Source organism: Ictalurus punctatus, chromosome 18 (genome assembly GCF_001660625.3).
Source record: "Ictalurus punctatus breed USDA103 chromosome 18, Coco_2.0, whole genome shotgun sequence".
In the NCBI taxonomy this organism is placed as follows: domain Eukaryota; kingdom Metazoa; phylum Chordata; class Actinopteri; order Siluriformes; family Ictaluridae; genus Ictalurus; species Ictalurus punctatus.
Genome location: NC_030433.2, coordinates 7,864,579 through 7,891,500, shown reverse-complemented (window position 1 = coordinate 7,891,500; position 26,922 = coordinate 7,864,579). Strand labels below are relative to the sequence as shown.

The window sequence follows — 26,922 nt, the reverse complement described above, 5'->3', positions numbered from 1 at the left end:
GGTGGTGAATATTGGGTTTAGAGTCTAGCGCTGAGTTCACGAGGCTTCGTTTCAGAGCAAATTTGGTTCCGGATTAGACGCTACGCATGCAACTGCAATCATGCTAATCTTCAACTGTTATTAAAGATTGTAATGCTACAGAGACTCCAGGGACCCCAGGAAGATCCTGAGGAATTTCACGTGTTCTTCTTATTATGTCCATGTGGGATTATTGAAGAACAAAAAAAAAATCAGCTTGTTGTAGTTTCATGACAATTGCTGAATTGCTTTGGATCAAAGTTGTATTCCCACCCCGCTCCCAGCATTCCCAGGACAGGCTCTGGATCCACCCCGTACACTGACCAGGATATTGTGCTTAATGAAGATGAATAAATGAAAGCGGTTATACAGTTGTGCTGGACGTGTGGTGTAATGTCTGCCAAGCCTTTTTCCAAGCCCCAACCAATCCTAGGTTACATAACGTGGTGATTGTGATATGTATACTCAGGTTCAGGGACATGACAGAGTGCTGGGTCTTCTGTCGTTTCAGTTTAGTGCAAAACGTTAACGTTTGATTTGATACACTATTTCCAGGAATTAAATTAGGATTTAGGAAGCACCAGAGCTCTAGTCATGGTGACACAATGGCGGTGACGTTCACAGCAACGTCACAGCTCCAGGGTTCGATCCTGAAGTTGCTGCCTGTATGTAGTTTGGCATGTTCTCCTCGGGTTCTCTGGTTTCCTTCCAATTCTCAAAAACATGCAGGTGGGTGGATTGACTATGTTATATTGTGCCTAGGTGCGAATGTGCGTGTTAATGGGTGTGTTACACATCTCATACAGTGTTCCCAGGACAACATCTGAAGGAGAAGATGGAGAACCTAACTCAGAGAGCCTAACTCAGTAAAGCTGTGTGGGCTGACCTTCAGTTTTCATCATTGTTTGTTTGGCAGTTTTGGAGCCAAAATGTCTTCTAATTCTTCCCTGGAAAGCTAACACAGAAAATATAGACACAGATTTGTTCAGTTTATCACACCCCCTGATAATGATATTGTTGTCCACTCCCTTTTCGGTTAATAAGCTTCTCTGATACCAAAAAACAGTGTAATAAACCTTCTACTAGTATATATTATGAGGCGTGTTACAAAATCATGAAAGTCTGTATCTGTACAAAAGATAAAAGCGATTTCATTAACTTTCCTTTCATGTCCAGCATTAGGGATTCCTCAGGGGTGCAGTTTTAATTCTGCCTGGCTTTCTTTCTCTCTCTGTCTTAGACTAAGGCTTGAAATTAACAAAATCCCAGCTTCCTGGAGACTTTTAGAAAGGATCTCTGGACGGTATGATGCTTGAGATGACTGCAGAACAGTTAAAAAAAGTAAGCTGTAAGAATGTCTTGCATCTCAAATAATTTAACGCCCTGCGGTGGGTTTGGTTTTTAATTGAAACAGCATTAGGTTCATGAATATTTTCAAATGAATAGAATAGAAGAGAGAGAAGAAGACTGAACCGAATACTGACCGATTATATCACCTGAATATTGATCAAACACTAGTTGAATAAGTATGTACGACAGATGAGTCAATGTTTATGAATATTTGAGGGATAAACGCCATTCTCGTGTGAACCCATTGGTCATGTTTTGGCTACAATAGTTAACAGGTTTGGTCGTGATGTATTGAAATGCATTAGCTACTGTGTATTCTAAATTAGCATCCATCCATCCAGCCAGCCATTTTCTGTACCGCTTATCCAAGCCTATCCCAGGGTCTAAATTAGCATATTGTTTCAAACATGAACTAAAACAATGTTATTGAGTACAGATGTTCACTGGTTTGAAAAGTGCACTTCATATATACTCAAGCGCCAGCACCCACCACAAAGCAGTGAAAATGATAGTTTAAAAACAACAACAACAACAACAACAACAACAAAAGTCTCAATAAGAGAGTTGTTTCTGAATGAGCTCCTCTTCTTCCTCTCAACCCAGTAGAGCACAATCGCATGTACTGCTCTTTTGCTGCAAATCCTCTTAGGATTTGTTAAAGCAAATACCAAAAAAAAAAAATCCTGACAAACAAGGTAACAACGGAGCAACGGTGACGAAAATAATCTGTTTTCTTGTCCTCATTACTCATTTGTCTTTACAGGTAGCTGGTGGAGTGTTTTTCTGTTCCATGGTCGGATCAATGGCGGTCTTGCGCGCTTAGATGTTTTGCCCTGAAAAAATAAAATCGATGCAGATGAATAAGTGCGGAACGAGCCGAGCTCGGCTTTTATTGCCTGACCGGGTGGGGGTTTGTGGTCCTGCTGAGGAACAATCCACGTCTTGCCTGTGTGAGATGGTGTGGGGTCTATAATGGGTCGTCAGGGGGCTATTAATGAGACACGGAGTTCAGTCAGGTCGTCTGAGTTCACTCATAATGCAGATTAGCGGCATAACGAGAGCAAAAAGCGTCAGGTACCTATGTTAATCTCCGTCTAATGTGCTCAGAGAGACGTGAAATGAGATTCTGCTGGTCAGACGGACTGCTGGAACCATTTTCACTCCCAAATTGGTCCATACAGCTTTGAATTGATGGCTGTAAGTCATGAATTGTGACAGGGCTACTGATTTGATGAGGTGACCATTGTTCAGGTCACTTGATCTAAGAAATCACTTCACCAATAAACAAAGAGCGTTTAAATTTTACATCTGCCTTACACCTCCTCAGCTGGACTTCACTGGATTCCTCCTCAGATGGTGTTGTTCAGTTGCTGGATCTTTTTGTGGCTGAAGTTGGCATCCCACAGGATCGCTCTTCAGATGGAGTGGTTTTTAACTAGATCCCTCCTGACAGCTTTCTCTCTTCTTAGCTGGACTTTTCCTCTCACTGGATTTCTTCCTTGATGAGGCTGACCTCTTACTTGATTTCTACTTTGCTTGAGGTGTCATCCATCTGGATCCCTCCTCAGCTAGAGCCGTTAAGCTACAGAATCCCTCTTCAGCTGACACTGCCGTCACGCTGGATTTCTCCTTGGCTGGAGTTGCTCTCTCATTGAATCTCTTAGCTGGAGTCAACATCCAATTGGATCCTCCTTCAGTGGAACTCTCCTTGGCTGACATTCTCCTCTCATTGGATGTCTTCATTGCTGGAGTTGTCATCCCACTGTTTCCTTCTTTAGCCGGAGTTGTCATGTCACTGGATCTCTTCTTCGTCATCATACCATTGGATCCTGCCACAAATTCAAGTTTTCCTTATACTTAATCTATGCCTTTCACTTTTCTGGCTAATTTGTAAATCTGGGGGATTGTAAATCTGTCTGGGAGCGCTGTCCGGGTCAGTGGCCGTTATGGAAGCCATGAATTATTAAAGGAAGTGAAGAGTTGCCAGAAGCCAGAAGAATTGCTGGTGATGGTGGTGCTGGGGAATGTGGGGCAACAGGAATGTCTGGGTCTTCCTTCCTGAAAAAGAGTATAAATAAACCATGAACATTTTAAACCAGCAACTGCAACTATAATGTAGGTCACATTTGCATTTTGGAAATACCAATTTAAAAAAAAAATAGTTACAGCTACATCTTCAACTAAGAATTATTATGATAATAATTTAATCTTTTATTTATTTATTTATTTATTTATTTATTTAACGATTAATTGATTACTTACCAAAACTATTTATTTAAAAAATGTTTGCAGCATTTCAATCAACTATATAACTCTTACCTAGGCTTAATTATACAGCACTGTACAATATTACTGATATTTATCAGATATCAAATCTGTCAAAAAATGAGAATAGTAGTGCTTATGTCGAACAGATGAAACACATAAACCAACAAAAAGTGTTTTTTCTATTTATCCTGCATACATTTTTGTAAATATATTTCTTATCTGCATTTCAAGCCCTGATCTGTGTAATTCCGACCTGAAAAATTCAAAATAATAGTAAAATAAATATCAGCTAGCTTTCTTGCTAACTACAACACTCCAGTGCGGAATTTGTTTTGCTTGTCACGTGTGCGCATGAGGCGATTCATTTCTGGTGTGAGGCGTATTGGTGTAGTCGTACCGTGGTATAAAGAACATTCCCACAGGACTAATGTAGAGTGAGAGAGTGATAGTGAGAGAGAGAGAGAGAGAGAGTGACAGTGAGAGAGAGAGTGACAGTGAGAGAGAGAGAGTGGGTGTGAGAGAGAGAGTGTGTGTGTGAGAGAGAGTGATAGTGAGAGAGAGTGTGTGAGAGAGACAGAGTGTGTGTGAGAGAGAGAACATGTGAGAGAGAGCATGTGAGAGTGAGAGAGAGAGTGTGAGAGACAGAGAGGAATGCTGTGTACTGCTGCTTAATCATCACACCATGATAACACACCAGGTGCTAATCCTCAAGGGGCTAATGCTAATGTTTAGCCTAATAAGAATTAGCACACATGAAAGTTACACCTCAGGGGTATAACACCTTCCCAACACTGGCGTAGTTTTAACTCGGTGCAGTGGGTTTGTTTCTCTACCCAGCCTATTGGGGTAAAAATGACCCAACTGTTGAGTTATCCAGTGTATTATATATTTTTTTTATTATTAATAATACAAAATATGGCATGAAAGTAAGAAAGTAAAGCATGTGCTTTGAGCTTTTTGAGGATCAAAAAAAATTCTGATAATTGTCAGATAAAAGCTTATTAGTCCAACCTGAAAAAAACAAATAAAGACAGAAAGAGTGAAACATGTAAAATATACTCAAAGAAAGGTGATTTTTTTAAAAGCCTCAAAGTTTCAAACGTTTTGAAATCATTTGTTACAAAGATGGTGCTGAATTTAACGTTTAAGGAAAGAGTGTCCAGTTAGATAAGCTAGCTTGCTAATAATAACCTCCTGTGGTAACTTTAGCTAGCTAAGTAGCATCAACATATGTCAAGGCTTAGGAAGAGAGTTGTCTTTCTTCCTTCCTTCCTTCCTTCCTTGCTTCCTCCAGTGTCAGCACATTAACTTTAGCATCATCTTTAGGACAGTTTACACTTTGTGGTTGCTTATTTACTTCAGCGGAGAGAGAAAACATTAACATTAGTGTCATTCAATGTGTTGACGTCAGATTCTAGAGAGCATTTAATTGGACAGAAAGTCTGACGAGAAGCTGAAGTGCAAAATGATGTCATCAAAATTCTCGATCCGTATCTCTGGTAGAAAGACACTGTACATTTTGAACGCGTATATCTTCTGAATGCGAATTTTGACATTGTTTTGGAGCGCACTAGCTTATAGACAATGTTTCGGCTGACATATTCATACAAAAAGCCACAAAATGTCCATTTGATTTCATGGGGACGTTAAAGTTTTTTAACATAGCTTTTTACACATCGCGGTTTCTTGGTAACATGATAAGCTGCGGTTTTATTTTTTTCTTTCTGTCTTATTAACTTCACAAGAGAGAAAAAAGAGAGAGACTGTTTATAGCTGCTATAACATAAGTGAGAACAGGAGCTAACTTGTTTTGCAGACGTTCCACAGCATTAAATGTGATAAGAAAACAACAAAAACATCAGCTAGCTATTGATAGTGTTATACTGGTTAGCTTATCCCCTTTTTCTTTAACTTGCATAAATCTAAAGTTACTTTTTAACTGGTCGAGACTGGTTAAAAAGTCAATAGCTAGCTGTGTTGACTATAATTTACCTCAGATTCACATTGTAGCTAAATCTCTGTACTACTGCTGTGCTTGTTCAGCGCAGTAGAAGCCTTCCCCCAGGTCCTAGTGCCCTGTTAACTTGGTGTACTGTGCATTTGGACACACAATGGCATGATAATATCAACCTATAAAATACATTTCATCGGGGGTGGGGGCAAGCCACACTCACAAATACCAACAGTAGCAGTGACATGAGTGACTTGTAGCTTGCTAGCATGAATTCAGGGTTGGAGTACAGCATGGTTCCCCTATTCTCTCACACCGAGAGCGTGAACACACTCATTATACACTGAATGTGTTATTTTTCTGGCACTAACGCCTCACACTGAGTGCGAATGATAAAACTACAGATTCCAACTGGCTGAACACTCAGAGAGCCCATCAAGTTAATGTCGGGTTCTGCATGTAAAACACTGCATGGTTCTCTGTGTGTGTGTTTTTTAATTTGTTTTTGTGTTCTCGTCTTACTCCATTTTAATCCCTGAATTGAGGCAAAAACAGTTGGAACACCTCATACACCAGTTTACTCAGGGGTTAGCTGATTAGTTTTCCAACAAGAATTAGAACAAAAGGCAAATAAATCACTGTGATGGTAACAGCTACAGAAGATTTAGTTTTAGGGAATTCTGTCGTATCTAAACAGTGTGTTAAAGTCTGAATCTAGAAAAGAATAAATAGATGAAAATAGAGATATTTGCTTGTTCAGTAACAAACAATGCCTAATATGGACGTTTTCTGACTTTTGTAACTGCAGTTAGATAAGTTAGCTCGCTAACAATTACCTCCTGAGGTAACTTTAGCTAGCTAAGTAGCATCATTACGTGCCATGGCTCAGGAAGTCATTCTTTCTTTCATTCATTCATTTCTTCCTTCCTTCCTTTCTTTTTTCTTCTTTTGCTTTCTTTGTAGGTGTAGGCAAAGTGAGTCTTTCTTTCATTTCTTTTTCTTTTGTTTTTCTTTCTTTTTTCTTTTTTGCTTTCTTTGTATGTGTAGGCAAAATTACTCTTTCATTTCTTTCTTTCTTTCTTTGTAGGTGTAGGCAAAATTAGTCTTTCATTTCTTTCTTTCTTTCTTTGTAGGTGTAGGCAAAATTAGTCTTTCATTTCTTTCTTTCTTTGTAGGTGTAGGCAAAATGAGTCTTTAATTTCTTTCTTTCTTTGTAGGTGTAGGCAAAATGAGTCTTTCTTTTTTTCTTTCTTTTTTCTTTCTTTCTGTGTAAGTGTAGGCAAAATTAGTCGTTCTTTTCTTTTCCTTTCTTTCTTTGTAGGTGTAGGCAAAATTAGTCGTTATTTTCTTTCTTTTTCCCCTTTTCTTTCTTTCTGTGTAAGTGTAGGCAAAATGAGTTATTTCATTTGTTTGTAGGTCTATCTTTCTAAAGTCTACCTTTCTTTTTCCATATTTTTTCCTTATTTCCTTCCATCCTTCCCTTTGATAATTCTTATAAAATGTATTATATATATACAGAATGCCTCTCTCAGAATGAATCTGATGTCTACAGGTTCTTAGTCAAAACTGCACAGTTCATTTAATCAGGTATTCCTTAACACCTCTCCCCTGTTCACTCTTTTCTCTCTGCCCAATGTCTCAGAAATTCAGAAAACAAACTCTTTATATATGAAATATAACAGGTGTAACCAGTTTACGTCTGAGCTGCATCCTTCCAGTCACGTCGAATCAGTGCCTCCTGCACTGAACTAAACCCAACACTCCAGACGTCAGGGAGTAGGAGTAACGTTATCATCTGCTCTTGTTTAGAGCTCGGCCTTGCGTCAGCTGCTCTCCCCGTTAAAATCCAAGCCAGCCGTCAATATTTAAAAAAAAATTCAAGTGTTTTTCTCCTCCTCCGCAATCAGACGTATGACTTTGGGTGGCTGTGTGTGCTCGAGTGATTCGCCGTGATTAGCGGACTGCACTAGACAAGCGTGTTGATTAGCTCAGTGTTGTCCGAGTGCAGGTGTCAGCTAGATGAAGATGTGCACGTGGAATATTAGTGATAATAAAGAGGTAAAAACTTGTGTGTGTAAAGCTATTTTAAGCAACATGCTAACACAGTGCTGTCTCACAGCTAATTAGACCACAAAAAACAGGTGTGTGTCATTTTATGTTTTTCTGTTAGTCCTGGCAAATATAAACATGCATTAACCATTAAAGCACCAATTATTTCATGACTTCCATTTACGGGAGCATTGCAGCAGATAATTAGCATTTAATATTATTTATTATCTCTTGTAGCGCAGCGTTGTAACTCTGAGCCTCAGAAATCATGACTTGTGCTTTTGCCCAAATACGTCAAATGGTGTTTTGAGTGAGTTTCTCTGGCACTCACCCTAAATGTGCAAACAAAATCTGTATGAATATTGAATACTGTCCTAACATCGAGACCTACTAAAATGAAAAACTGTACAAAGCTGGTACTCTGGTATTACTGAAACATGAGTTACTGAAGTGATCGCTCTGTTAGGACCTTCCTTCCTGACTTGTTTCCTTTTATCCACCCAAACATCCTTCCTTCCAAACCTCCATCCTTGCAAACTCTCAAACTTACTTATTTCCAAACAGCCTTCCTTCTAAACGTCCAAACTTTCTTCATCCAAACTTGCAAATTTCTTACTCTACAGTTCCTTTTTTTCTTCCTGCCTTCAAAACATTCATCTTTCCTTCCAAATTTCAAGACTTCTGAACTTTCTTCCTCCAGACATCCATCTTTCCTTATAAACTTCAAGACTTCTGAACTTCCTTCCTCCTGACATCCTTCTTCACTACTTTCCTCCAAACTTCATTCCTTCCAAACTTTCTTACTTATAAACTTCCTTCTACACTTCCAAACTTCCTTCCAAACCACCTAAACTCTCAAACTTCCAAACATCGTTCCTTCTAAATGTCCAATCTTGCAAAATTTCTTACTCCACATTTATTTCCTTTCTTCCTTCCTTCCAAGTATCCTTTTTTCCTTCCAAATTTCAAGACTTCTAAACTTCCTTCCTCCAAACTTCCTACCTTACTACTTTCCTCCAAGCTTCATTTCTTCCAAATTTCCTTACTTTAATCTTCCTTCTAAACTTCCAAATGTTCTTCCACACCTCAAACACTCAAACCTTCTTCCTTCCAAATCTCCTTCTAAACATCCTTCATTATAAATGTTCAAACTTTCTTCCTTCCAAACTTCCTTCATCCAAACTTGCAAAATTTCTTTCTCCACATTTCCTTCCTTTCTTCCTTCATTCCTTTTCCCTTCAAACTTCCTTACTACTTTCCTCCAAACCTCCCATCCTTGCAAACTCTCAAACTTCCTTTCTTCCAAACCACCTTCTAAACAGCCAAATTTTCTTCTTTGCAAACTTCCTTCATACAAACTTGCAAAATTTATTCCTCCATGGTTCCTTCCTTTCTTCCTACCTTCCAAACATCCTTTTTCCTTGCAAATTTCCTTCCTTACCTTTTCCCTCCAAGCCTCCTTCCTCCAAACATCCTTCCTTACTACTTGCCTCCAAACTTCCTTCCTTCTAAACTTTCTTCTAAACTTCTTTCTACATTTCCAAATTTCTGACATCCAAACACCATGGACTGGCATCCCATCCTGGGTGCATTTCTGCCTCACACACACTATTGAAAAACCCAGCCTTGGACGCTTTTACTCAAGAATAATCTGCCAATGCCCGAGGTATGACCTACACACAGGTGATTATAATAATCTGAATATAGAGCCCAGAAAATCGACTTAATGCATAAATATTAATGTAAAGTTTGGACATAATTCACCATCTCTGAATACAGCCCAAAATGCTTAAAAATTGGAAATTGGAAGGTGTTTAGAGATTCCCTTCCCTAGTTCAAAAGGCATGAATATCACCAGGATGCTCTCGGATCTATTTAAGCTCCACTTGCAGTTGATTGTTTTGGTTTTTGCCCCCCCCCCCCCCCCCCCCCCAAGATATTTCAGTTTATCTTGGCTATACAACAGTAAATTCAAAAAGAAAAAAAAATCTCATCTGATAAATCATTCATGTTTCTGTAGTAATCCGTCATCGCTGTTAAAATTGACATCCACCTTCAAGACGTGTCGCATGCTATCACACACGCCTGAACAGCAGGCTAGGTGTGTTTCCGCTACCTCTGTGGGTAGTAATGACACATTATTACTAAACTATTCGACATCAGGCTGTCAGTAGGAAGACCTGAAGTGTTTTCCTCTGGGCCTGGGCTGCGGATTTCCCCCATTAATTACCAAGGTGTGTGTTTTGTTCAGGCGAAGCTCTCTGGCGCGCACAGACACACAATAATTAAAATCCAATCTGTTATTAATCACAAACAGTGTTGCGGATGCAGGAAAAGCGTGTGTAGTGTTTTTGTGTGTGTGTGTGTGTGTGTATAGGGAGCATTATGGAAAAGTGAGGAATTGAAAGATGGCTTTGCAGGGGCGTGATTGCGTTTAAGAAAAATTCAGACCTAAACAAAATTTAAAAAACAGTGTTTCCACATAATGCATAACACACTGATTTCCATTAACAGGAAGGATGAAGGTGAGAATAAACACCAATATAAATGGTGAACGGTATTTTTAATATGCATAGCTGTTCATGTAATTCAAGTCCAAGCACAACGTGGAGCTTCTACAGTATCTTTCTGCTGTGGAGCAGCTAACACATCAGTCTTTAAACCTGTCTGGTAAAATCAGCATGGAGATTAGATATCAGATCCTGGAGATTAGATCCTGGATTACATCAACGAGAGACTCAAAAGCTATTCATTTAGCCATAAAAACAGGCGTAAAAAAAGAAGGACGCAGGTGGACACGCCCACACCGTGGAAGCAGGAGAGGGGTCGCGATTTCTGCAGTGTTGCGCTAGACGTTTCGTGCGGATTTAAGGAGTTTTTGGAGCTGAGTTTTCTTCTCAGCACTTCGGTGTCTCAGAGGGAACGGAATGAAATGTGAGCAGTCAGCAACTTGGGACCGACTACAGAGCCGGTACATTACCGAAAAGTTATCACATCCGTCTGCTGAGAACACTCTGATGAGAACACACACACATAGAGAGAGAGAGAGAGAGAGAGAGAGAGAGATAGAGAGAGAGAGAGAGAGAGGGAGCAGGGAATTGGGGCCATCCAGAAATAATTTGATGCTTCTTTTAGTTTGTCAGCACCATGTTCCTGAGTGAAGTGCACTAGAAGACGTCCAGGTGGAATTGGCTTCCCATCAGCAATGCTAAGTAATCACAAAATACAAAAGAAAACAAAAACACTGTAATGTTGGAAAATATTATCAGCAGATTTATAGATGTTTTTCCCAAAGTGATAGCCTACTACTGTATTTTAAAGCCTGCTGTAACATGTCTCATATATAACAACAAACACCAGTCTATACCAGAATTCTCCATCAGACACCAAGAAACACCAGTGACATCGACATGCAGCAGAATTCACTATTAAACACCAATACTGACCATCAGACCCCTGTATTCACCATCAAACACCAACGTTTTCAAACAGCAATGACAAAATGTATCAACAGGCATTAGACATTAAACCCCAAATTCCTATTAAACACAAGCATTCATGATCAAGCACCAACCTTCATCACCAAACAGCAACATACTCAAACACAACTATTTTCCATCAAACACTAACATTCACCATCAAACACCAACATACTCAAACACAACCATTTTCCATCAAACACCAGCCTTCACCATTAAATACGAAGTTCCACCATCAAAATCCAAAATCAGCAAAAACAAATCTTTTCCATTAAACACCATTTTTGAACAACATGAATATTTCCCATCAAACATCAGATATCCTCCTTCAAACACCAAAATTCTCACCACCACATTTCAATATTAGCCAACGTTTTATTACCTTAAGTAGCTTAAACACAAGTAAAAATCCCCTCAAAAGCCAACAAACACCAACATCCTCCAACCCACACCAACACCCTAACATTGCAATTTTGTGTGCTTTATTGTTCTGATTATGTATAAGAACCGATAAGCCGAAAGAACAGTTCTAGAACATCATAGAAACTTAACAAAAATCAAACTGTGGCACAACAAACCTACCCATTATCTGGGTTTGTTGTTATCTGATGGTGAATGTTGGAGTTTGATGATTAACATTGGTATTTGATGTTGAGTATTGGTGTTTGATGGTGAAAGTTGGTGTTTGATGGCGAATATTGGTGTTTGATGGCGAATATTGATGTTTGATGGTGAATGTTGGTGTTTGATGGCGAATATTGATGTTTGATGATGAATGTTGATGTTTGATGGTGAAAGTTGGTGTTTGATGATGAATGTTGATGTTTGATGGCGAATATTGATGTTTGATGATGAATGTTGATGTTTGATGGTGAAAGTTGGTGTTTGATGGCGAATATTGATGTTTGATGATGAATGTTGATGTTTGATGGTGAAAGTTGGTGTTTGATGATGAATGTTGATGTTTGATGGCGAATATTGATGTTTGATGATGAATGTTGGTGTTTGATGATGAATATTGATGTTTGATGGTGAATGTTGGTGTTTGATGGTGAATGTTGGTGTTTGGTGGTGTATATTAGAGTTTGATGGTGAATGTTGGTGTTTGATGGCGAATATTGATGTTTGATGATGAAAGTTGGTGTTTGATGATGAATGTTGATGTTTGATGGTGAAAGTTGGTGTTTGATGATGAATGTTGATGTTTGATGGCAAATATTGATGTTTGATGATGAATGTTGGTGTTTGATGGTGAAAATTGGTGTTTGATGGTGAATGTTGGTGTTTGATGGTGAATGTTGGTGTTTGATGGTGAATGTTGGTGTTTGATGGCAAATATTGATGTTTGATGATGAATGTTGGTGTTTGATGATGAAAGTTGGTGTTTGATGGTGAAAGTTGGTGTATGATGGTGAAAGTTGGTGTTTGATGATGAATGTTCGAGTTTGATGATGAATGTTGGTGTTTGATGATGAATGTTGGTGTTTGATGGTGAAAGTTGGTGTATGATGGTGAATGTTGGTATTTGATGATGAATGTTGGAGTTTGATGATGAATGTTGGTGTTTGATGATGAATGTTGGTGTTTGCTGGTGAAAGTTGGTGTTTGATGGTGAAAGTTGGTGTTTGATGATGAATGTTGGAGTTTGATGATGAATGTTGGTGTTTGATGATGAATGTTGGTGTTTGATGGTGAAAGTTGGTGTTTGATGATGAATGTTGGTGTTTGATGGTGAAAGTTGGTGTATGATGGTGAATGTTGGTGTTTGATGATGAATGTTGGAGTTTGATGATGAATGTTGGCGTTTGATGGCGCATGTTGGAGTTTGATGGTGCATGTTGGAGTTTGATGGCGCATGTTGGAGTTTGATGATGAATGTTGGTGTTTCGATGCAGAATATTGATGGTTGAGGGAAAATACTGATATTTGAATATTACAGGTGTTTATCCATGTGTGTAAATGTAAATGTGTTTAGTCGTCTTAAATTATTTATTTATTAGACGGATTTAAACGCTTTGATAATACTGTAGATGAATAATATCACGTGCACAGAGATATTCTGAGATGAACTGCATTGAAATGAACTGAAAGAGTGTAAGAAGGAGATTAAAGGTTGAACTCTTTCACCAGCAGAAAAAAACGTGAGAAATGGAAGATGAACATGAAAGAGATGAAAGAATGACAAATGCGGAAAGGAAAGAGATAAAGAGAAGGCGCTAGGCATGAAGGGCACATCGGCATTGTGCTTTATGGAGAATCAGTCGTTCATCACCACTCTGACTGCAAGCTAGTGCCCAATAACTCTTCTACACCCATCTCTCTCTCTCTCCTCTCTCTCTCTCTCGCTTTCTCTCAACCCTCCCCACCAACTTTTCTCTTACCACTCACCTATTTTTCATTTTCTTCATCTTTTTTTCTCTTCTTTCTGTCCCTTTGTGCCATTCCACCATACGTGGTTCATTTCCGACCTTTTATTCTTCTAATTCCTAATTCCTAATTCCTTGCATCTTATCTCCTTCCACCCCTATTTTCTAACTATCATCCATTCCTATCTCCTTTTTCCTGTCTCTCTCTCTCTCTCTCTCTCTCTCTCTCTCTCTCTCTCTCTCTCTCAGAACGACTCCTGGGGAAAGCAGTACTCATACGCTCTCTTCAAGGCCATGAGTCATATGCTGTGTATCGGTTACGGAGCCCGAGCGCCGGTCAGCATGTCCGATCTGTGGATCACGATGCTCAGCATGATTGTGGGAGCGACGTGTTACGCCATGTTCGTGGGCCATGCTACGGCACTCATCCAGTCGCTCGACTCCTCGCGCAGACAGTACCAGGAGAAGGTAAGAAAACGTTCTCCACTTTACACTTTCACTCAGTGTTCTCCTCATGCTCTGGACACTACAGCAGAAGTCATATGACCCAGGCCAGGTCTCTATTATTATTAACAAAACAGTTGCTTTAAAATGCCTTTTTATTTACTTTATATACTGAGGGAAACAGAGCCCCAAAACCTGACCCAACTGTCTGTCTTTCTGTCTATCTGTCTGAGTGTCTGTCTATATAGATCTAGTCTGTCTGCCTGCTTACTTCTCTGTGTACCTGTCTGTCTCTTTTCTGTCTCTCTTTCTGTCTTATTTTCTGTGTCACACACACACACACATATATACATGCACATCCACAGTGAAGAGAGGTGTATTTATACATCTAAGTAGTGGTGATAAGAAATACACATATATGTATATGCAAATTAAATGACTGCGTATGGAATATTTTGTGTGTCAGAACTATTGGGCAAAAAACATGACCTGTGCTCCGTACATTACTTTCAAAAACTCCCAGAAACGGACACAACACTGCAACGCTCCCTCAAACGACGCAAAGTTCACTTCCGTAACATCTGAGATTAGACTTCATGGACTTTCTCCTTTCCTTTTTACATTTCTTAAACAAGTATGAACAAATTCATGAAAGGTCTGTTTATTAAAAACAATTTATCGCCGTCAAAATTTGTGAAGGTCCGGTTTCTTAAAAATTCCTCGTTTACAAAGGTCTGGATAAGTGACGAGCGTGACCGAACGGCGACATCAGGTAACTTTTAATACTTAACCATTAGCGATTAGTTTACGTCTGTAAATAAGACAATCTGGTTATGTTTTGCTTCGTAGCGGCACTTAAGTGCGTTAACACTTTTGACTAAGACTCTGAATGGAAGAGACGTCTGTTTTGGACTCGAGTTGGAGAATAAATGCTCACTTTGTCCAGATGTCTTTATCCGTTTTGTTTTCATCATGGTGTTTTTAAAAAATAAATAAAATAAAATAAAATGAAACGTCTATGAAAGTCTGTGCAAACGTTCTCTTTTATGAGCCGCTGTCTCTAGTATGAAAGCCTGTTTCTGGCACATATGAGAAAATATCGTTGTCTCGCAGTTGTGATGTTTCACCTTACAACTGCAAGTTAATATGCAATACAGGACGAAGACTACTTTCCGCAGTGCTTTGTTTTCGGCTCCATGTCGGTTGCGTACGTTAAGTAGCTAGCTTAAACAAGCCTGAATGCTTCTGGTGTGCATTTTTATACCATGTGACCTTTTCCTCACCCCTGTGTTCGTGGCTCTCGCCCTCACTGTTCGTTTCTAAGCCGAATCGTGGCTGCAATACTCTTACCGTGATTGCTCCATGTTCTTAAGTGCACTGAATTTATCTCCAGTAAATGAGCTGTCGTCTGTGGGTATAAGAGAAACCCTTAGAGAAAGCGAAAGAAAGAGAAAGGAGATTTGACAGCACGTAGCGGAAAACAATAGAAAGGAAGAGAAAGCGCATAGGGATGGGTAGATTATCTCTTCTCTCGGCGGCATCTCGGGCTCTTGCGTCATTTTATATATGCTTTTTTTTTTTTCTCGGAAGGCTTTTAATAAACCCGGCACGCTCACAGGCTCTGAGAGATCATGCTCGTTTGTCCCAGAGGTGCAGAGGCTTAACACGTCAGACTCTCTGTGGGGTTTGTTGGGGTTTGGGTTTAATGTACACGGATCATTACAGTATCAGGCAGAGCGTCCTACGGTTAATAGCATTACACGCAAATGGGAGGATATCAAGTGGACATATTCTTTATTTAGCCAAGCTGCCTAACAAGAGAGTTCAAACGAGTTCAGTAGCAAAAGGTACACCACATCGTCCCTGGATTGTGATTGGTCAGAAGAACGGGTACTCATTTCTGACATTGAATGTAACTATAAATGGGTAAAAAGTATGACGTGTCATTCATTAATAGATTTTTAAAAACTGTAAATCGTTGACAGGTTGCAGTGGTGTAAGAGGAATGGAACATGTCCGTATGTAGTGTTATAGCTGATTACAACCGACTCTTCTGTATTTATTTGAGTTCACGCCAATGTGGCGTTGACGTCTGGTTTATGAACGACGATAAGTGCAATTACAGTGTAATCGCAGTCATAACGAGTCTTTCCTCTGTCCCCTACCGGCGTACCTGAGGTAAAAGTCAACGTTCCTGAGGATTTTGTATTGTTTCCACATGTCAAGAAGGGCTGGATTGGAAGGGCTGAAACGTCCACAACGATTAACATTGACGGTCATCATTCGGCTCAGACTCCACTGTTAATACACAACCTGACGCTAATTAGTCATGAAGGATTTATACACTTAAAGCTTTATGCATTATAGACTAGGAAAAGCTTTTTAGACCGGCCGAGCTCCGAGTTCCTCAAAGTAATGAGATTCTCTCGTCCGTCCTTAAGGCGGGAAGCTCCATGCGAAACGCCATCAATTTACCTGTCGTTCTCGGCACAGCGTCTTATCTGAGGAAAAGAAATGCACACGCGCTCGCACGCGCACACACACACACACACACACACACACACACACACACATATCACTCAGGTCACCTTGACAGTGACGAGGCAGGCTTTTTATTCATTTGCATCCCGTCCACCGGCTCCTGCATTAGCTTTTATCTTGGGTTTTAAACACGATGTCCTGGTGCTGTAGGAACAGAGTGCGGTCAATACAAGTGAACAGTGAACACACACACACACACACACACAGCCTGCACTTTCATTAGCGCTCACAATGTCACCGTTACCGTTTCCTGCTCGCTGAGTGAATGGATATTAGATGACGTCTGATCACAGAGACATTAGATTTATCTCCGATGCTCAGGGCTTTGGCAGATGTAATGTGAGAGAGAAAGAGAGAGAATTACTTACAACAAGCAAAATTTCTGCAGCAAATGACGTTTAATTTAACGTTCTCAATTCTGTGCATATTCGGATATGAGTGTACGTAGCTAGTACAGTTAGCTCGCTTTGCTAATCTAATCTAATGTAAATCACATGACGGATTTTCACACTGATTAGTGTGTTATTTAATTTGCGTTTAACTGTTTAGCCTTAGACGGTGTGTATACTGTAGCTACTACCGTTTCTCATTGGAACTAAAAAAAACCTAAAAATTGCTCCACAGGCCACACCCACAAGAGACAAAGTAGAGAACAAGTGCCATGTAAGACAGGCAAATTTCTGCTCAGATCAACCTGGATCAGACCAAACCAGGGCCTTAAAGATGAGATGCATGTGGAGAGCATTTCGATCCAAATCTACAGAAATCTATAGAACATTCAGATCAAATCTGCACATAGAGCTCGGATCGAATGAGCTATTCACTTCAAACCACTTCATGTCTGGATCAGACATGAATCAGAGATCAGATAAAGATCAGATGGGCATGTGCAGCCTGAGTACGTTCGTGTCAAACTAGATCACCTCACATGGAAATGGTATATTTACTTTACACACACATTACTGTACTTGATGTCTCATTCAGTTCCAAGAAAGAGAAGGAGCTAATGGAGCTCGGCCAGCTGATCACTGGAGATGTGTCGTTCACAAAGGAGTCAACTCTTTGAGCCGACTCTTCTTGATGAATGTCAGGAGCGGACTCACAAGAAACAAAAGAATCTCAGCCCAAATTAGGACAATATAATCAGTTTATATTAAATTCAGATCATTTTATCCAGTAGTGCTTGACGATCTAAACACTAGTGATGTGTCGTTTGCAAAAGAGTCGACTCTTTGAGCTGACTCTTTGAGGTGAACATCGGGAGCAGACTCAGCAAGCAAAATGAGCATGGACAGAATTAGAAAAATAAAATCAGACTATATTCATTTCAGATCACTTCAGTTATTGGTGCTTGGTGATCTGATCACTAGTAATGTGTCATTCACAAAAAAGTCGACTTTTTGAAGCTTGTTTTGGTGAACATCAGCAGTCGACTCACTAGAAACAAAATGAGCTTGGACAGAAATTGAAAAATAAAATCAGACTCCAGTTAGTTCGTATAATTTTAATTAATGGTGTTTGGGCGATCTGATCGCTAGTGATCGTGTCATTCGCAAAAGAGTCGACTCTTTGAGCCAGCTGTTTTGGTGAACATCGGGAGATGACTCACTAGAAACAAAATGAGCTTGGACAGAATTTGGAAAATAAAATCAGACTACAGTTAGTTCATATAACTTTAATTAATGGTGTTTGGGCGATCTGAATGCTAGTGATCGTGTCATTCGCAAAAGAGTCGACTCTTTGAGCCAGTGGTTTCGGTGAACATCAGTAGTCGACTCACTAGAAACAAAATGAGCTTGGACAGTATTTGGAAGATAAAATAAGACCATATTAATTTCGGATGACTTTAATTAACGTTGCTGGCGATCTGATGTGTCGTTTGCAAAAGAGTCGACTCATTGAACCGACTCTTTTAGCCGAGCCAACTTGCAAGACACAAAAGGGGCTTCGGACAGAATTAGGTGGAGCACAAACACTAACTTCTCCCAGAAATAACCAAAATACAGCACCAAAAAAATAAACTAACGTCAGAATCACTAGTCACATCACAAACATTTCAATATAAACATATTTCACCTGTTTCTGGGAAAAGTTGTCCTTTAACACATTGAACTAGCTGCACATAAGTTTCTCGACTCCTCCGTGAAAGTGTAATTGAATTCCTAAAGCCCATACCCTGGCGTCTGAGTTTCGAAAGGGCGAACATGATATCATGACCTTTTTATTTCTCCGCTTGGTTTCATATTCGTTCATGGCAAATTAGGATATATAATATTTCCATATTTTATTGCCGCAAGGAACGAGCAGCTTTCCATCGTTTCCACCTGAGTGAGGGATTGTGAAACGGTGTAGAAGCAAAGTACCTCACAGCACGAGAGTTATGTTTCGGCAGCAGGAAAATAGATGAAGGAGAGAAAAAAAAGAGAGAGAGAGAGAACACTGGAGAGCAGGTGACTGGCCAGGCTGATTGCTTCTGACTCCTAATACAACCCTGCCACTGCTCGCTAAATGGTTAGTGTGATGCCTGACTCGAAGAAGCGAACAGTCAGAAAGAAAAAGAAGAAGAAGTTCTCATTACTGCAGCACCGACTGATAATAAGAGATAAAAGCAGTTGTTGGAGAAAAGACAACCCTGCAGACATTCAGCACTGATGGGTTTAAAGTAGTTGTACCTTTTTGAGAAGCAGGAGTGGTTTTTAAAAAAATTGTTGTTATTATTATAATCACTAAGTCTAAAATCAATGCGGATATCTCTACAACGAAAGGAAAAAGTTCAGGAAGATTTGAAGAAAAGGTGTAACTTACGACGAATAGTCAAATAGTCGTAAATTACAAGTATAGATAGATAACGAGTTTTTGTATTGGCTAAGGGAGGAATAAATCAAACACTCAACTCAACAGGAGAGCGGAAGGAGTCTCCAGTGTCAGAGTCAGAGGTAAAGCGCTTTGTGGTTTCTCGGTAATGTGACGAAATGTGGGGTGTTTTTTTGCGTTTTACTAACTTAAAAAGAGAGTATTGTATCCATGGTAACTGCTCATTCCCAGGAACGTGTACGGAGAACGCTGTACTAATCATAAAATGATTAAAAAAATTGTTGACATGGTAACTGTGGATTTCTGTAACAAGATTATGTTTAACGTGTACGGAAGGAGTCTCCAGTTTCAGTAACCTTTAACCTTCAGAGGTTAAAGCTGTAAGTTTAAGTTTTCCGACATCTTCAGGACAGAGGAGTTTATGCTTCTTTGCGGTTTCTCGGAAACACGACAAGCTGCATTTTTGTTTTTTTTAGTCTTTGTCCTGTGTCAAATGCCCTTGAAAGTTTTGATCATATTTAGTCAACTTCATCCTGTTTTTTGTTGTTGTTGTTTTAAGTTGATTAAAAAAGTTGTGACTTATATTCTGGAAATTCCCTGTCTTATATTCCGGATATTCCCTGCCTTATATTCTGGAAATTCCCTGCCTTATATTCCGGATATTCCCTGCCTTATATTCTGGAAATTCCCTGTCTTATATTCCGGATATTCCCTGCCTTATATTCTGGAAATTCCCTGCCTTATATTCCGGATATTCCCTGCCTTATATTCTGGAAATTCCCTGCCTTATATTCCGGATATTCCCTGCCTTATATTCTGGAAATTCCCTGCCTTATATTCCGGATATTCCCTGCCTTATATTCCGGATATTCCCTGCCTTATATTCTGGAAATTCCCTGCCTTATATTCCAGATATTCCCTGCCTTATATTGCGGATATTCCCTGCCTAATATTCCAGGAATTCCCTGCTTTATATTCCAGAAATTCCCTGCCTTATATTCCATTAATTCCCTGCTTTATATTCTGGGAATTCCCTGCCTTATATTCCGGAAATTTCCTGCTTTATATTCTGGGAATTCCCTGCCTTATATTCCGGAAATTTCCTGCTTTATATTCTGGGAATTCCCTGCCTTATATTCCAGAAATTCCCTGCTTTTTATTCCATAAAGTCCCTGATTTATATCCCATAAATTTCTTGCCTCATATTCTGGAAATTCCCTCGCTGCCTTGTATTCCCGAAATTCCCTGCTTTCTATTCCAGAAATTCCCTGCTTTATATTCCATAAATTTCTTACCTCATATTCCAGAAATTCCCTGCCTTGTATTCCTGAAATTCCCTGCCTTATAATCCGAAAATTCCCTGCCTTATATTCTGGAAATTCCCTGCCTTATATTCTGGAAATTCCCTGCCTTATATTCCAGAAATCCCCTGCCTTATATTCCGGAAATTCCCTGCCTTATATTCCAGAAATTTTTTGCCTCGTATTCCGGAAATTCCCTGATTTATATTCCAGAAATCCCCTGCTTTATATTCTGGAAATTCCCTGCCTTATATTCTGGAAATTTCCTGCCTTATATTCCAGAAATTCCCTATGTTATATTCCAGGAATTCCCAGAAATTACAGTCGACATTAAAGACGATGTGAACCACAACTCAAGTTCTCCATCAGCACATCGTCTGTGTGTTGAAATTTATCTCAGGCTTGGCACAAATCAGTTAGTCCGAAACAAACCCCTTATACCTTCAAACCTTCTTATCACCTTCACACAGCTGCACCGGGGTCGATACGGAACAGAGCATGACGCTGATGCTTTTGCAGGCTCTCTCTCTCTCTCTCTCTCTCTCTCTCTCTCTCTCTCTCTCTCTTTCTCTCTCTCTCTCTCTCTCTCTCTCTCTCTTTCTCTCTCTCTCTCTCTCTCTCTCTCTTTCTCTCTTTCTCTCTCTCTCTCTCTTTCTCTCTCTCTCTCTCTCTCTCTCTCTGTTTTTCTCTCTCTCTCTCTCTCTCTCTCTCTCTCTCTCTTTCTCTCTCTCTCTCCCTCTCTCCCTCTCTCTGTGCTCCTGTTGTGATGAATTTAACAGCAGGGGGAAATTGAAGGCCCACGTTCATGTATCACAGTGACGGTCAGCGTGACTCGGTTTGTTCACAGTTGTCATCTTTTTTTGGGTTGTGACAATCAGTTAAAGCCGCATGTGTGGGTGTGTTTTAACTGAACATTTTAGCACAAGTTTAAAATTGTATAAAAGAAGAAAAAAACGTCCTGCTAACCGAACATGTTATGCTTTGTGATATGTCTCATTTATTTATGTTTTTATTTATTTATTAACCTAAACATTAATTCATTCAGTCATCAATACATTTATTTAATGTATTTGGTTAGTTTAATTCGTTTTTTGTCTGCATTACTGACATGCCAGTATTCCAGTATGTCCCCACTGACGTTATCCCACTTTTTTCTCAAATATTCCAGATCCGTCTGGCCAGCTTACGCATTTTTTTCCACAACATGTTGTCCGTCATGTCCGATCACCCATATTACATTTTGTGTCACCTGTTGTGTATTTTTCTGAATCTTTACTACTACTACCGGCCCATCTCGAGTTTCGATCTGAAATGATCTCAAAACTTAAAATGAACATTACAGCTCCATTTAGAGAGAGAGAGATTTGTTGTCTGGAGACAGAGAAGGTCATGGCACAGCCAGTCTTTTGTTGATTTTGCTTAACGTTCCGAACTGCTGTCGTAAATCTAAACTGAAAATACAAACATTTTCCTTTTTTCTTTATAAAATCATGGGAGATGCACTAGATCTACTGTACTAGACTCTACATACATACGCTCTCATATTATATGCCCTGCACCCTATTCAAAGTTAAAAGGTTTTATATTTCAGTGTGATATATTGCAGTTCCATCAAGCTGCCAGACAATGGCGCTGGACTTAATACTGCTCCTCACTTAAGCCGATATCACGCAAAGAAAAATCAAATCATGTTCAAGCTCAGAATTCTGAGACGCCTCTTGCGTAACATCTGAATAGTGCTTTAGTTTGGCGTTATATCTGAGGTCGGAATACTGATGTGCACGATTTCAGCATTAAATCCTTGCTACAGTTATTTATTCCGCATTAACTCTCTGAATCACCATGTTCAGACACGCAGCACGGTCTGATCCAGGATCAGTTTGTCCTCATGCTGACTCTTTAAATCCTTTTCGTCCTCTCTGTCTTCCTAAGCTTCACTCTGTGGGTCTGAGACAATCTGTCTTCCTGTCTATCTGTGTTTGTCTGACTAATTGCCCACGGCAGTGGAATTGTAAGAGACACAGGACTAATTGTTGAGCGCTGTTAGTTTACTAAGTGCACTCGCATTAACACAAAAGCTTTGCCTTTCTGGAACATTGTTAAACCATATGATCTTTAAACAAATCTGAATCATTATCATGGCCTAACATGTATAGATGTGTATAAGTGTCTATAAGTGTGCGTAAATGTGTATAAGTGTGTATAGGTGTGTATGGTGTGTATAAGTGTGTATGGTGCGTATAGGTGTATATAAGTGTCTGTAGATGTGTATGGTGTGTATAAGTTTGCATAGGTGTGTATGGTATGTATAAGTGTGTATAGGTGTGTTTAAGTGTGTATAGATGTGTATGGTGTGTACAGGTGTGTATGGTATGTATAAGTGTATATAGGTGTGTATGGTGTGTATAAGTGTATATGGTGTGTATAAGTGTGTATAGATGTGTATGGTGTGTATAGGTGTATATAAGTGTCTATAGGTGTGTATGGTGTGTATAAGTGTGTATAGGTGTATATGGTGTGTATAGATGTATATAAGTGTCTATAGATGTGTATGGTGTGTATAAGTGTGTACAGATGTGTATGGTGTGTATAGGTGTGTATGGTGTGTATAGTTGTATATAAGTGTCTATAGGTGTGTATGGTATGTATAAGTGTGTATAGGTGTGTATGGTGTGTATGGTATGTATAACTGTGTATGGTGTGTATGGTGTGTATAGGTGTGTATGGTATGTATAAGTGTGCATGGTGTGTGTATGGTATGTATAGGTGTGTATAGGTGTGTATGGTTTGTATAGGTGTATATAAGTGTCTATAGGTGTGTATGGTATGTATAAGTGTGTATAAGTGTGTATAGGTGTCTATAGGTGTCTATAGGTGTGTATGGTATGTATAAGTGTGTATAGGTGTGTATAAGTGTGTATAGGTGTGTATAAGTTTGTATAAGTTTGTATAAGTGTGTATAGGTGTGTATAAGTGTGTATAAGTGTGTATAGGTGTGTATAAGTGTGTATAGGTGTGTATAAGTGTGTATAGGTGTTATAAGTGTGTATAGGTGTTTATAAGTGTGTATAAGTGTGTATAGGTGCTTATAAGTGTGTATAGGTGTGTATAAGTGTGTATAGGTGTTATAAGTGTGTATAGATGTTTATAAGTGTGTATAAGTGTGTATAGGTGTTTATAAGTGTGTATAGGTGTGTATAAGTGTGTATAGGTATGTATAAGTGTGTATAGGTGTGTATAAGTGTGTATAAGTGTGTATAAGTGTGTATAGGTGTGTATAAGTGTCTATAGGTGTGTATAAGTTTGTATAAGTTTGTATAAGTGTGTATAGGTGTGTATAAGTTTGTATAAGTGTGTATAGGTGTGTATAAGTGTGTATAAGTGTGTATAGGTGTGTATAAGTGTGTATAAGTGTGTATAGGTGTTTATAAGTGTGTATAGGTGTTTATAAGTGTGTATAAGTGTGTATAGGTGTGTATAAGTGTGTATAGGTGTGTATAAGTGTGTATAGGTGTTTATAAGTGTGTATAAGTGTGTATAGGTGTTTATAAGTGTGTATAAGTGTGTATAGGTGTGTATAAGTGTCTATAGGTGTATATAAGTGTGTATAGGTGTGTATAAGTGTGTATAGGTGTGTATGAGTGTGTATAAGTGTCTATAGGTGTATATAAGTGTGTATAAGTGTGTATGGTGTGTATAAGTGTGTATAAGTGTGTATAAGTGTGAATAGGTGTGTATAAGTGTCTATAGGTGTATATAAGTGTGTATAGGTGTGTATAAGTGTGTATGGTGTGTATAAGTGTATATAAGTGTGTATAGGTGTGTATAAGTGTGTATAAGTGTGTATAAGTGTGTATGGTGTGTATAAGTGTGTATAGGTGTGTATAAGTGTGTATAGGTATATATAATTGTGTATAGGTGTGTATAAGTGTGTATAGGTGTGTATAAGTGTGTATAGGTGTGTATAAGTGTGTATGGTGTGTATAAGTGTGTATGGTGTGTATAAGTGTGTATAGGTGTGTATAAGTGTCTATAGGTGTATATAAGTGTGTATGGGTGTGTATAAGTGTGTATAGGTGTATATAAGTGTGTATGGTGTGTATAAGTGTGTATGGTGTGTATAAGTGTGTATAGGTGTATATAAGTGTGTATGGTGTGTATAAGTGTGTATAGGTGTGTATAAGTGTCTATAGGTGTATATAAGTGTGTATGGGTGTGTATAAGTGTGTATGGTGTGTATAGGTGTGTATAAGTGTGTATAAGTGTATAGGTGTGTATAAGTGTGTATAGGTGTATATAAGTGTGTATAGGTGTGTATAAGTGTGTATAGGTGTGTATAAGTGTAAATAGGTGTGTATAAGTGTGTATAGGTGTATATAAGTGTGTATAAGTGTGTATAAGTGTGTATAGGTGTATATAAGTGTGTATAGGTGTGTATAAGTGTGTATATGTGTGTATAAGTGTCTATAGGTGTATATAAGTGTGTATAAGTGTGTATAAGTGTGTATAAGTGTGTATAAGTGTGAATAGGTGTGTATAAGTGTCTATAGGTGTATATAAGTGTGTATAGGTGTGTATAAGTGTGTATGGTGTGTATAAGTGTATATAAGTGTGTATAGGTGTGTATAAGTGTGTATGGTGTGTATAAGTGTGTATAGGTGTGTATAAGTGTGTATAGGTATATATAATTGTGTATAGGTGTGTATAAGTGTGTATAGGTGTGTATAAGTGTGTATGGTGTGTATAAGTGTGTATGGTGTGTATAAGTGTGTATAGGTGTGTATAAGTGTCTATAGGTGTATATAAGTGTGTATGGGTGTGTATAAGTGTGTATAGGTGTATATAAGTGTGTATGGTGTGTATAAGTGTGTATGGTGTATATAAGTGTGTATAGGTGTATATAAGTGTGTATGGTGTGTATAAGTGTGTATAGGTGTGTATAAGTGTCTATAGGTGTATATAAGTGTGTATGGGTGTGTATAAGTGTGTATAGGTGTGTATAAGTGTGTATGGTGTGTATAGGTGTGTATAAGTGTGTATAAGTGTATAGGTGTGTATAAGTGTGTATAGGTGTATATAAGTGTGTATAGGTGTGTATAAGTGTGTATAGGTGTGTATAAGTGTAAATAGGTGTGTATAAGTGTGTATAGGTGTATATAAGTGTGTATAAGTGTGTATAAGTGTGTATAGGTGTGTATAAGTGTGTATAGGTGTATATAAGTGTGTATAAGTGTGTATAAGTGTGTATAGGTGTGTATAAGTGTAAATAGGTGTGTATAAGTGTCTACAGGTGTATATAAGTGTGTATAGGTGTATATAGTTGTATGTTAGTGACGAGCAGTGATCAGCTATATGAGACCTTCCCCAGCCGTTCTTCAGGTACACCTGTCACCTGTTCCTAACCCACCGAATACTTTCTGTCTCTCACTTTATCTCTTTATGCCTTTTTTTCAGTATAAACAAGTGGAGCAGTACATGTCATTCCACAAGCTCCCGGCTGACATGCGGCAGAAGATCCACGACTACTATGAACATCGCTACCAGGGCAAGATCTTCGACGAGGACAACATCCTGAACGAACTCAACGATCCTCTGAAAGAGGTATAGAGCAGATATAACACTACATAACACTTCCTCAGACGGTGGAAGATCTAACTGGAGAAAAATCAAACGCTCGCATGTTGTCATGTCACGCAGTCGACATAGCGTAACAGCTAGCTTTGATTTCCGTGCTTAAACGTTTAAACGATTTTCGTGGACGTGCTTAAACATAGACACGATTTTAAATTTTTTTTTTTTTTTTTACTGATTTTACTAAACACTAGCTAAAATGGCATAGTTTGACAGGATTCCTGAGAGATTTATTTATTAATTTTAATAAATGCCCATGATCTTTTGATGCTAGCTAGCTGCTAATCTGACAGGATTTCTGTAGCGGAATAAATGAGGTGGTCGAGTTGTGTATTGTTATCAAGTGGATTTCTCTTAGCTTTAGCTTGTGAAAATATTCCTTGATATTCAGCAGAAATAAAAATCATTTGTGTCTATACTGTATATGTTGTATGTAACAGCGTTATTTACAGCGTTAGCGTAGAGCGTTAGCGCTGTAGCTGTCGTAGCGTTCCTTATACAGCATAAAAGTTCATTATGTCGCTGCAGGCAGAACCAGCGAATGCTGTGACGCAGCAAGGCAACAGAATATTTACTGCTTTATTTCTGAAACACCATTTTCCCCTCCCTCTCTCTCTCTCTCTCTCTCTTTCTTTTCTTCTCTCTGTCTTCTTCTCGTCTATTTTTAAACACTGCCGTGTGACAAACCTGCTTTAAATAGGCGAAGTCTC

The 26,922-nt window shown here is 38.9% G+C and overlaps 1 protein-coding gene across 1 annotated transcript in view; it reads left to right on the top strand.

The window, feature by feature from the left end:
- The window catches only part of LOC108278484 (potassium/sodium hyperpolarization-activated cyclic nucleotide-gated channel 1), a 110,373-nt gene that overhangs the window by 61,295 nt on the left and 22,156 nt on the right, over window positions 1-26,922 (top strand). The window contains exons 4-5 of the mRNA XM_017491890.3: window positions 13,731-13,949; window positions 26,036-26,182. Of these exons, the coding sequence (XP_017347379.1) occupies window positions 13,731-13,949; window positions 26,036-26,182 (366 nt within the window). The remainder of the gene's footprint in view (window positions 1-13,730; window positions 13,950-26,035; window positions 26,183-26,922) is intronic.